Consider the following 13,092-nt stretch of genomic DNA (forward strand, 5'->3'; position numbering starts at 1 on the left):
CCTTAGTTACTCTATTAATAAGTAACAACTCATTATTAAATGAAACAATATATACCTGTAACCCTGTTAAGTGGAATGATTAAGCTAAAAGGTACAAGTTTGCAATATTGATATATTCCTCAATTTTAGACTTCAATAATCATAAAGGTAAACAATAGTATTAATATTGTTTTAAGGATGAGAAAGTATATTAATATGCTATAGAAACGGGAGGAAGAGACAAACAGTGCTGTTAGTTCAAGAAACAGTACCAGTGATTCATTTAGTGAGTGGCAGTAGGAAAACACTGGGTGCATTTCGGTTGTTGAATCAAGTGCAAGTCTCTTCTGATTGTTTTTATTTTTCGGGTTAACGAAAGTCAAGTTTATCTAAGTGAGGGAAGGGGAAGAGGTACTGAAATTTGAAAGAATAGATATGAATTACTTTTCTTATAATGAGAGAAGAAATTGCCCAAATAAACGGAGGATTGTTGGGCAGCACTGAAGTGATTTTTTTTTCCAAGACAGGGTTTTTCTGTAGCTTTGAATCCTGTCCTGGAACTAGCTCTTGTAGACCAGGTTGGCCTCGAACTCACAGAGATCTACCTGTCTCTGCCTCCCAAGTGCTGGGATTAAAGGCGTGCACCACCACTGCCCAGCCAGACTTTAAAAACTTTAAAAGATGAAGAAGACAGCCTCAATAGGGAGAGCTCAATAAAAGTAAAATTAAAGTGAAAGCATTTACTAAGTATATATGAAAAATGTTTTAACATTGATTTATTTATTTACATGGTTGGGGGAGGATGACTCTCTGTAGCAGTCTGAGGATATCTTTCAGAGTCAGTTCTTGCCTTCCACCATGCATGTCCCAGGGACTGAACTCAGGTGCCCAGACACTTTAGCTGGATGAGTCATCTCCACTGGCCCTCAAGTACTCATTAAAAATATATATAATTCAACTCTGTCTCGAAAAACCAAATATATATATATATATATATATATATATATATATATATATATGGACTTTTTTGTTTGTTTGCAGAGTCACTCTTTCTGAGTGTTGGTTGTGCCACTTAAAGCAGAAAAGCAGATCACAAACTTAAAATCTACTATGCATATACAACTGAAAAACATAAGGTATTTATTCTACAACGGAGCTTTTAAAGTGAATTGCTTTAAATTGGTGTGTGTGTGTGTGTGTTTGTGTGTTGTGTGTGTGTGCGCGCGCGCGCGCGCGAGTGTGTATGCGTGGTTGCTGGAAGATGCTGCCTCTGTTAGCCTGAACAAATAACTTCTAAAGAAAACGTGCATGTAGACAAATTTGCAGTAATGTTTAGGTGATCCTGGAACCATAAATTGAGAACCCTTTTCTTCAAATTGTGCCCTATCTTAAACAATGTATTTCATATAAATCTAGCATATTTTATATGATTTAATTTGAACACGGTTTTTAATGAGAAATTTCACAGCTGTGTATTGACACCTCAACTAACTCTGAGTTTGAAATCATGTTAGGTCTAACAAAATTTGCAAAAATAGGATAGTTTTCTTTATCTCTTTATCTAAAATTTTCAAGGTTATCACCATATATAACTGTAGTAATTATGCAAACTACTGATTCAACAACTGTTTAACTAATATTAGTTGATAGAAGGCATTCAAATTCTTCAGTTCTTCATACCGTTTTCCTGTCCAATAATCCAATTCAGGATGTCATACTTTTGGTTGTTAAGGGCTTGGATTTGTATTTTTTTAAGTTTTAATTTCTGTTCTTTGGGTTACTTATCCTTGAAGAAATAAATGTTTTGTTGTTTTTGGAGTGTTTTAAGAGAGCTGTTCCCCCTCCCCTCTCTCCCCTTCCCTTCCTTCCTCTCCCCGTCTCTCCTGGAACTAGTTCTGTAGCCTAGACTGGTTTCGAACTCACAGAGATCCATCTGTCTCTGCCTCCCGAGTGCTAGGATTAAAGGCGTGCGGCACCACCGCCTGGCCATTTCTTCGTCTTAATAGACATAAAAAAAGAAAAACCAAGAAAATGCTTTCGGAACTTCTTTCTAAACTTGGAAGGGAAGTTGATAAACTTATTATTTAAAGCTAGAAATACATAGTTCAAACTTAGTTTTGAAGAGTTTTGTCCTAAGATAGTACCCGTAGCTCCCCCTCAGCAGCCAGAATAAGCTTCTTGTGATTGGGCAGCGTGCGTCCGCCATGACGCCGGAAGACCTCCTGATTGGTCCGCACCGGCCGCTCTCGGCAGCTTTGCACTGTCGCTCAAGGCGGTCTGGCACTTCTTTCTCCTAGCGAGCATTCCGTGCTGGTGACTGGAGGAACGGACTGAGCGAGGCGAGGTAACCGCACCGGCCTCAGCGGGAGGGAGTGGCGGGCCTAGACTGGGTGGGGCCGGGGCTGCGCGCCTAGGCGCGAGGGGCTTCCGCTCTTCCCCTTGAGACTCCGCGCCCCTCATCAGTACCGCCCTCCTCATTGTGCCCCTCGCCAGCCCCACGCTGGCTCCGCCTCCTCAGCCCACCTTCCGCATTGTTCTGTTCCCCCTCAGCCCCGCCCTCCCGTGGTTTTTCTTCCCTGGCCCCGCCTTCCTCAGGGCACTTTTTCCTGCTCCGCCCCTTGTGGCTCCGCCTTCACTGCCGCTTGCTCAGAATCCCTCCCTTCCTTGCTGCCGCTCTGCAAGCCTTTCTCTTTCTCTGGCCCTGCCCATCTGACTGCCTTCTCCTTAGACCGCCTTCTTCATGGTCTTCCTACCCGTGGTACTTCTCTGTGCCAGAGTGCAGGCCTTCCTCACCTCAGCTGGTCAGCCTCCTCAGCACTCTCTTGGCCCAGCATACTTACCCACTGCACATCTCTGATACCTGTCTTTACCTGTCTCTCGGACTTAGTTGTGCACCCCTGACAAAGAGGTGTCTTTTTTTTTTTTAACGTTTTCTTCCATTTGACCTGCACAGTACTCTGTTTTGACTGTTGGGTTTCTGTTCTGTGGGAGATAGGCACATTGTAATACTGTAAAAGTTGTGTATTGTCCCTCCTGAAGGCATCAAGGTGTTTGTATGCTAAGAGGAAGGGCCATTTTGTATTTTTTCCTTCCTTTCTTTCCTTTTTTGGGGGTGGGGTGGGGGTGGGGAGTGGTTTTCTAGACCTAGTTTCTCTGTGTAGCCCTGGCTGTCCTGGAACTCACTAAATCAGGCTGGCCTCCAGCTCAGAGATCCACCTGCTTCTGCCCCCTCAGTGCTGGGATTAAAGGTGTGCACTGTCACACCCAGATTATTCTTTTATTCTAGTCATTCCTGCTAGTTCCTCAAACAAACTTTTAAGGAGCTGACTATACCTCTTCCCCCAAATAGCTGGGTCTTACGTGTTCTTTAAACATTTGGTTATTGTTTTAAATCTTGTCGTAGAAACTTGTTTTAGCTCATCACAGTTGGTTCATCTTGAGGCCAGCCTTAGTGAGGAAGAGGAGTGAACAATTTAGTTGCAAAACTATGCTCTTGGTGGTCCCCTTTGATGTTTTCCCTGAGAACCTTTCCCCAGTTTGTTAGCTAGCAGTCTTCAAACTGGAAGCGTGTGTGGATAAAGCGACCAGCCAGTAGATTGCTCTTACCCAGTGCACACGATTACACAGGAACACATATCTGTGGATCTGTTACCAGCTTTTGTTGCCGAGTTTGGGAAAGAAACATCCTTTATCTAAGCCTTGCTTATGCCTTCTATAACAGAAGACCCGGTAAACTACGGCATAGAGCCAGGGCTGGGGTTTGTTGAGATTCTGCTTATTGAAAACAAATTCTGATGTCAGCACAAGAGCACCTCGCATGGGTCAGATTTGTGTCCTTGCTCAAGCCAGCAGAAATCCTTGGTACAGTCATTGCCCTTTTCCAGGCACCATGACAACCCTGGATGATAAACTGCTGGGGGAGAAACTGCAGTACTACTACAGCACCAGCGAGGATGAGGACAGTGACCACGAAGACAGAGACAGAGCTCCAGCCAGCAGCTCCACACCTGCGGAGGCCGACTTGGCAGGCGAAGGCATTTCAGTCAATACAGGTACTGGAAAGTGCTGAGCTCTGAAAACTGACTCAAAAAGTGGCCTGTAAAGTATATAGCAACTAGAAACTCCTAGTCTCCTTTATCCAACTCCAATCCCACTTCTAGAGACAGCACAGTGTTGTCTTTGTGCTTGGCTTGGACTACAGGTCCTTACCTACTGAGCCACTCCAGTGGCTCTTATAATACTGTGTATTGTTTTTAGGTTTTTTTTTTTTTTTAATTTCTGAGAGTTGAATTGAGGGCTTTGTTCATACTATGCACGTGCTCTATCACTGAGTTACATCCCCAGTCCTCTTTAATGTCTCAATATGCCAGTGCTATAAGTTGAGGTGATTCTTAGAGTTCAGCCAGCAATACAGTATTTTTCCTTACACTTTTTCTTCTACTGTATTAGCAACTTTCTAAATTGGTGCCATCTTATTAGATAAGAAATAGTCATTTTTGTTTTCTTTTTATAGATAAGAGTCTCACTGTGTTTCCTGGGCTGGCCTTGAATTCATGATCTCAAATGATCCTTCATCCTCAGCTTCTCTATAGTAGAAATTTCTGGCATACTCCTGACATGTACTACTATGCCTAGAGCCCCCTAACCCCCCTATTATTTATGAAGTATCTTTCATGTCAAGAAATGTAGAATTTTCTCATCCTGCCCCTCTTGCCTTTTGCTGCTGGGGTCAAATACAGGGTGGGTGTTGTGAGTTCTTGGTTAGTATTCTGTAAGCTGACCTACATTCCCAGTCCTTGGTTTTGGAGGAAGGATTTTTTTTTAATCACTGCTTGGTCCATTAGCTCTAGATTCTTTTTTTTTTTTAATTATTGATTTTTATTGAGCTCTACATTTTTCTCTGCTCCCCTCCCTGCCTCTCTCCTCCCCACTTCAACTTTCCCCCAAGGTCCTCAGGAGATCTTGTCTTTTTCTACTTTCTACTTTCCATGTAGATTAGATCTATGTAAGTCTCTCTTAGTGTCCTCATTGTTGTCTAAGTTCTCTGGGATTGTGGTTTGTAGGCTGGCTTTCTTTGCTTTGTGTTTTAAAACCACCTATGAGTGAGTACATGTGATAATTGTCTTTCTGTGTCTGGGTTACCTCACTCAGTATAATATTTTCTAGCTCCATTTTCCTGCAAAATTCAAACTGTCATTTTTTTCTGCTGTGTAGTACTCCATTGTGAAAATGTACCACATTTTCCTTATCCATTCTTCGTTTGAGGGGCATTTAGGTTGATTTCAGATTCTGGTTATGACAAACCATGCTGCTGTGAACATATTTGGCCACATATCCTTGTGGTACAATTGAGCATCCTTTGGATACATACCCAAAAGTGGTATTATTGGGCTTTCAGGAAGGTTGTTTCCTAATTTTCTGAGAAATCGCCATACTGACATCCAAAGGGGTTGTACCATCTTGCATTCCCACCAGCAATGCAGAAGTGTTTCCTTTTCCTCATAACCACTCCAGCATAAGTTGTCATCAGTGTTTTTTATCTTGGCCATTCTTACAGGTATAAGATGGAATCTCAGAGTTTTAATTTGCATTTCTCTGATGACTAAGGATATTGAACATTTCCTTAAGTGTCTTTCAGCCATTTTAGATTCCTCTGTTGAGAGTTCTCTGTTAAGGTCTATACTCCATTTTTTTTTTTTTCAATTGGATTATGTGATCTTTTGGTGTTCCAAGTTCTTTGTATATTTTGGCGATCAGACCTCTGTCTGGGCTGGAGAGATGGCTCAGAGGTTAAGAGAATTGTCTACTCCTCCAAAGGTCCTGAGTTCAATTCCCAGCAACCACATGGTGGCTCACAACCATCTGTAATGGTGTCTGGTGCCATCTTCTGGCCTGCAGGCATACACACAGACCTCTGTCTGATGTGGGGTTAGTGAAGATCTTTTCCCATTCTGTGGGCTGTTGTTTTGTCTTGTTGGCTGTGTCCTTTGCTTTACAGAAGCTTTTCAGTTTCAGGAGTTCCCATTTATTAATTGTTTCTCTCAGTGTTGATGCTGCTGGGGTTCTATTTAGGAAGTGGTCTCCAGTGCCAATGCATTCAAGTGTATTTCCCACTTTCTCTTCTATAAGGTTCAGTGTGGCTGGCTTTATGTTGAGGTCTTTGATCCATTTGGACTTGAGTTTTCTGCATGGTGATAGATATGAGTCTATTTTCATTCTTCTATGTGTTGATATTCGGTTATGCCAGCACCACATGTTAAATATGCTTTCCTTTTTTCATTTGATATTTTTTGCTTCTTTGTCAAAAATCAGGTATTCGAAGATGTATGGATTGATATCCGAGTCTTCTGTTCTGTTCCATTGGTCCTCCTGTCTGTATGCCAATACCAAGCTGTTTTCAGTACTGTAGCTCTGTAGTAGAGTTTGAAGTCAGGGGTTGTGATGCCTCCAGAAGTTCTTTTATTGCTCAGGATTGTTTTGGCTATACTGGGTTTTTGCTTTTCCATATGAAGTTGAGTACCATTCTTTTGAGGTCTTTGAAGAATTTTGCTGGGATTTTGATAGGCATTGTGTTGAAACTGTAGATTGCTTTTGGTAAGATTGCCTGGAGGAAGGATCTTACAGCTCAGGCTGACTGAACATTTGATCTTCCTGAGTGTGGAATGCTTACCCTGTAGGCATGAGCCACCAAGCTCTGTCTAGAATTACCTTGAGCTTCCTAAATTTTTTTTTATTTACCTTTTAGTAAATGCCCATTGTTGGGCATTAGGTTGGCCATTTAATTCCTGCAAATTATGTTGTAGTAGAACTCATTGTATGTAGAACATTCTGCCCTGTATAAGGATATGTGGAGGCTCCTGCTGTGTAATAGATTGAACAAGCTTCCTGCTGATGTAAGTCCCTGTTTATGGATGTCAGCTTGTCTAAAGCATTTGTCTGTTCTTGGTCATGTTTGCCCTACTCAGGTCCAAAAGGTGTGATCAATGACTGGCGCCGCTTCAAGCAGTTGGAGACAGAGCAGAGGGAAGAGCAGTGCCGGGAGATGGAGCGGCTGATCAAAAAGCTGTCTATGACCTGCAGGTCCCATCTGGACGAAGAGGAGGAGCAGCAGAAACAGAAGGACCTCCAGGAGAAAATCAGTGGGAAGGTAATGACATCTTCTGATACTTCCTGACTGCTGAAAGTGGGCTTGGTGATTCAGGAAAGGGAGGAGTTGAATTTGACTTCTGAGCTTTGCAGAGTATGGCAAAGGGGAGAACCTTGTCATAATTCAGGGTGCATCTGGGTTTGGTCTCAGTGCTGCCTGAGCTCCCCAGGGTTCTGCAGGTCAAATATCCATGTTAAGGACTGGCCTGTTGAAAGTGGAGTATCTATTAGTTTCTTAATCATATTCACGAACATTTATTTTGTTGAGGCAGTATAGTAGAACTAGGAGATATTTGAGTCCAGGTTCCTGACACCTCCTTACCTTACCAACATTTAAAGTCTCTCTTGTTCTCTCTGACAAAGGAAGAAATGTCCTAGAGTGCCTAAGATCAATTAACTGTGGCCTAAAGCTAAAAATACCAAGCAAAGGGGTCAGTGAGAAGAAGACTCAGTAGGAAAGGTGCTTGCCATGCAAGCTTGGTGGCCTGAGTTCAGTTCCCAGAACCCATGTAAAGGGAGGAAAGAACCAGATCCACAGAGCTGTCCTCTGACCCCCATCTGTACACTGTAACACATGTACCCACACATTCACATGTGTGCATGCATATGCACACACTGTGATAGTAAGTTAACATTTAAAAATATCACCCAATAGCCAGTCGGTGGTGGTGCACACCTTTAATCCCAGCACTCGGGAGGCAGAGATGGAGATTTCTGAGTTTGGAGCCAGCCTGGTCTACAGAGTGAGTTCCAGGACAGGCTCCAAAACGATAGAGAAACCCTGTCTGGAAAAACCAAAACCCAAAACCAAACAAACAAAGAAAAAAACAACAAAACAAACCAACAAAACAAAAATTAAAAAAAATCAGTCAACTTAAGGGTGCAGATAAAGCATTAAGTCAAGAGTTGGGGAATGATTTCTGGACATAAAACCTGAATATAGTGTATCAACTAAAAGACCCAGTTAGGTTGGCCAAATAAGACAGTCTCAGGTTAACGTGATGGGAAGATTGGTAATAAGACAGAGTCCAGAAGGATACTGGTTTGTTATGACACAGTACTGACTCAGTGCTCTGCTCTAGTGTGGTACCTGGTTACCACCCCTAGTCTATACAAGATTAGAAATAGATGTCTTGCTGTACCAGGCCAGGAGAAAGATATCTGTCAGGGAAGCTGGCTGTAGCACACTGTGCCTGCTGCTCACAGCAAATGAACAGAAAGAGCAGAATGAACCAATAGTCATATGACCACATAGGTCAGATTTGAGAGATTCTGTCTCTATCTTGTTGAGTTGCCTATAGTAGACCAGAATTGAAAACTGCCTAGTTGGCAGAAATGAGGCTGGGGGAAAGGTTAAGCATGACATACATATATCAGTTTATAAAAGTGTTTGGAAACACGAGGACATTTTTTTTATTTATTAAAAATTTCCACCTCCTCCCCGCCTCCCATTTCCCTCCCTCCTCCCCTCCCCCTTCCTCTCCAGTCCGAAGACCAGTAAGGGTTCCCTGCCCTGTGGGAAGTCCACGGTCCTCCCCTCTCCATCCAGGTCTAGGAGGTGAGCATCCAAACAGGCTAGGCCCCATCCAAAGCTAGTACATGCAGTAGGATCAAAACCCAGTGCCATTGTCCTTGGCTTCTCAGCAGCCCTCATTGTCCGTCATGTTCAGGGAGTCTGGTTTTATCCCATGCTTTTTCAGTCCCAGTTTAGCTGGCCTTGGTGAGCTCCCATTAGATCAGCCCCACCATCTCAGTGGGTGGGTGCTCTCCACGAGGACATTTTTTAATTTTTTGAGATAGAAACTCACTGTGTAAACCTGGCCATAGATCGCCGAGATCCACCTGCCTCTGCCTTCTGAGTGCTGGGATTAAAGGTGTGCACCACCACCTTTAATATATATAACAATATAAAGTATTGTTAGCAGTAACTAGAGACAAAAGCAGGTTACAATACCCACAGCTGCTGCTGCTACAGAAGCAAGACAACTACAGTCACTTGAGTAGCAGATAGAAAAGCTGGCTTGGTGGTACATGGGAGTCCCAGTTGGGGGCATTGGTAGTTTGAAGCCAACCTGATCTATATTGTGCTTACCAGGCCAGCCTGATCTACATAGGGAAACCCTGTTTCAAAAAAGAGAAAAAAACGGGCTGGAGAGCTGGCTTAGTGATTAAGAGCACATGTTTTTGTGGAGGACTTGGGTTTGATTTTCAGCACCTACATAGTAATTAACAGTCATCCATAACTCTAGTTCCAGGAGATCTAGTGTCCACTTCTGACTTTCGAACATACTGATCACTCATTTGGTGTTCATAAATACATGCAGGCAAAACACTCACACATAAAGTGAATAAATCTTAAAAAAAAAGGGAAATTTAGAGTTTGTGTCATGTGAATGCATGTGCGAAGCAGCAATGAGGTGTGTTCCTTTGGAAGTTTAATTGCGATGTCTTTTCAAAAGGATCAAGTGACTAAAGTCATGCTTGGCGAGGCTGACAGAAAGAGTGTCCATCAGAGAGCTGATATTCTGTGAGGCTGCCTGTGAACTCTGCAGGCCTCTGCACTCATATACCCCCACACAGACACATAATTAAAATATACATAATTAAAAGTAATAAAATAATAATTAAGATATACATAATTAAAAGTAATAAAAATAAACCTTTAAAAAGAGTCTAGTTTGAATCCTCATGTTGTACTCCATACTTGTGTGAATTTGTGCAAATAATGTAAACTCTTTGGGTTAAACCTACATTAATAGAGTTCAGTGATAGGTAAACTCAAGGGTGACAGCCAGGGCATATACTACTAATTACTTGGGAGACCATGGCAGAGCTAGTCCAGGCAACATAATAAGACCCTGTTTTGGGGGCTGGAGAGATGGCTCAGTGGTTAAGAGCGTTGCCTACTCTTCCAAAGGTCCTGAGTTCAATTCTCAGTAGCCACGTGGTGGCTCACAACCATCTGTAATGGGGTCTGGTGCCCTCTTCTGGCCTGCAGGCACACACACAGACAGACCATTGTATTCATAATAAATAAATAAATATTTTTTTAAAAAGACCCTGTTTTAAAGAGGAAAAAAAAACTTCTGGGCCCCATATGGTAGGAAAGAACTAACTCCTTCAAGTTGTCTTCTACCTTCCATAGGAGCATAAAGGTATGGGCATGCCCTCTGCCCTCTGAGTGTAAATGTAACTTAAAATTTCAAGATGGTCTGGAAAGATGACTCAGCTGTTAAGAGTACTTGTTTTTGTAGACAACCCAGGCTTGGTTCCCGGCACCCATGTGATAACTTGCAACCTCTGTAACTTCAGTTCCAGGGCATCCAATGTGTTCTTCTGTCTTCCACAAGCACCAGAATGCACATGGTGCACATATAACACACCTCTGTACATAAAAGAGATTGACATAATGTGCATAAGTCGTTAATGTGGCTCCTTATGTGTTCTAACTACAGGGTGCATATCCACATTGATTAAACTGTTTAGTTTCTGTTTTTGTTCACCTGCTGGTCTTCCTGCAGATGACTCTGAAGGAGTTTGCTACAGTAGACAAGACCCTGGATGACGAAGAGTTTCTGCAGCAGTACCGGAAGCAGAGAATGGAAGAGATGAGGCAGCAGTTTCATAAAGGGCCCCAGTTCAAGCAAGTTTTTGAGATCCCGAGTGGAGAAGGATTTTTAGACATGATTGATAAAGAACAGAAAAACACCCTTATCATGGTTCATATTTATGAAGATGGCATTCCTGGGACTGAAGCCATGAATGGCTGCATGCTCTGCCTTGCCACAGAGTACCCGGCTGTCAAATTCTGCCGAGTGAGGAGCTCAGTTATTGGGGCCAGCAGTCGTTTTACCCGGAATGCCCTTCCTGCTCTGCTCATCTACAAGGCGGGTGAATTAATCGGCAATTTTGTTCGTGTCACTGACCAGCTAGGGGAAGACTTCTTTGCTGTAGACCTTGAAGCTTTCCTACAGGAATTTGGATTGCTCCCAGAAAAAGAAGTCTTGGTGCTGACATCTGTGCGAAACTCTGCCACCTGTCATAGTGAAGACAGTGATCTGGAATTAGATTGAACTGATAATTTAATTCCAGAGTTATCTTATTGTATGGGCTAGAGGACACATATTTCTGTCCCTCCTGCATCTTCTGGCTTTACAGCTGTTCTTCATAGTCTCACTTAGTATATATGAAAGTCAAGAAATGCTTAGATTAAATCAGAATGTCGACTCACGTTCTGGCTAGCAGTAAAGTGACTTCAGAGTATATAAACAGGAAGCTAAGCTTTGAGCTTTTTACTTATCTAGTGTTTTCTCTGATATTGTTTCTAGTCAGTATTGACATGACACCCTTGAAGGCAATGTCTTGAAAATTGTCTTTTAATAACCTCAGAGTTCTACCCGGTCTGAGAGTATAATTCCCTAGTGAGTGTGTTATGTGTAATATAAATAGTGCATTTCCATAATCACTTGTTGAAAATCATGTTTTCCTGTAATCAGACTCATAACTCTACTTTCTTTTTCTCTAGACCCTTCTCCACCAGGGTCTGACTTAGAGGCTTCATACAAGGTTAGTGATGTAGCTCAGTGGTGAACACTTACTTGGAGCATATATAGGGCTCCAAGACTGACACTTGTATGGGTAGAGCTTGAAGCCTCAGTAGGAGGACCTTTCTGTTTTGCTCATCAACTCGATTCATTCTATTTAACAAGATAACTTCTTGTTTAATCTAGATTTAAAAAAAAAAAGAACTTTTTTTTGCTAGTTAAGAAAAAATTCATATTTAGTAGAGGAAAATTGGCCAGATACAGATGCAAAAATGGTTTAATATACATATATATATATATATTTCTACCACATAAATACTATGCTTTGGTATATTTCATATGTAGGTTTTTTATGTATTCAGAGGCTTTTGTTTGTTTTTAAATGAAATTGGGATCATTCTGAGCATACTGTCTGATCATATGGTCAGCCACTAACATCAGAATTTTTTTTCATATTAGTAAATACTCTTCTGTAACATTTTATAGTCCATTGGTACATATACTGTAATCTGCTTGGTGGTTATTTTTTACAAAGATGGCAAACTTTTATTATTATGAAAGCAACATGTTCAATTGTAGAACATATAATAAAAATTACGCTTAAAAGATATTTAAAAGCCGACCTCCCTGTTTGCCTGCGAACTCAGTGAAACCCCTGGAACACAGCTTGCTCCAATACTGAGGGGATCTAAGAGCCAGCCAGCAGGGAGTATTCCTGCGGCTGAACTACCCCCAACCCACTCTGCCCCCACATCCGCCTGCTTGCTTGTGAGCTCAGTGGAACCCTGGATCACAGATTGCTCCAGTACTGAGGGGAATAAGTCAACAGCCACAGGGCCGGGCAGCCGGACGCCCCACTCTCTAAGATCTCCCCATGGGACAAAACCCAGGGACCAACTCCCTCAGCTTTCTAGCCAGCCATCGGAGTTTTCCTGTGTCTAGGCTATCCCTCAACCCAGCCTGCCCCCAAACCCACCTATTTGCCTCTGAGCTCTGTGGAACCCTGAAACACATCTTCCTCTAATACTGAGGGGACCTAAGAGACAGCAACAACAAGGATTGAACCAAGACACCAAGACACTCTGGCCTCATTTGAAGGAAGAGATGGGTAGGTGCCAAAGCAAGAATTCCTCCAACATTCTAAAAAGCAACATAGTAACACCAGAATCCAGCAGACACAAAAAAGGAAGACTTGATCATCTTAACCCAGAAGTAGAAGAAAATGACTTTAAAAGTAACTTTATGAAAATAATAGAGACCTTTAAACAGGAAGTAAAAAACTCCCTTAAAGAAAGGAAAGAGAAGATAAAAAAAAACTGGAAGAAATTAATCCCTCAAAGAAAACCAAGAAAAAGCAATCAGACAGGTGAAGGAAACAGTTCAAGACTTGATGACTGAAATATAGGTAATAAAGAAAACAAAC

At 42.2% G+C, this 13,092-nt stretch overlaps 1 protein-coding gene across 1 annotated transcript; it reads left to right on the forward strand.

The window, feature by feature from the left end:
- Positions 1-2,200: 2,200 nt before the first annotated feature.
- On the forward strand, positions 2,201-12,279 carry Pdcl (phosducin like). The gene is made up of 4 exons (XM_038336889.1): positions 2,201-2,323; positions 3,864-4,031; positions 6,945-7,126; positions 10,647-12,279. The coding sequence occupies exons 2-4, from the start codon at positions 3,869-3,871 to the stop codon at positions 11,196-11,198; spliced, it is 897 nt and encodes a 298-aa protein (XP_038192817.1). The 5' UTR covers positions 2,201-2,323; positions 3,864-3,868; the 3' UTR covers positions 11,199-12,279.
- The last annotated feature ends 813 nt before the right edge of the window (positions 12,280-13,092 follow it).

Source organism: Arvicola amphibius, chromosome 7 (genome assembly GCF_903992535.2).
Source record: "Arvicola amphibius chromosome 7, mArvAmp1.2, whole genome shotgun sequence".
Lineage (NCBI taxonomy): Eukaryota > Metazoa > Chordata > Mammalia > Rodentia > Cricetidae > Arvicola > Arvicola amphibius.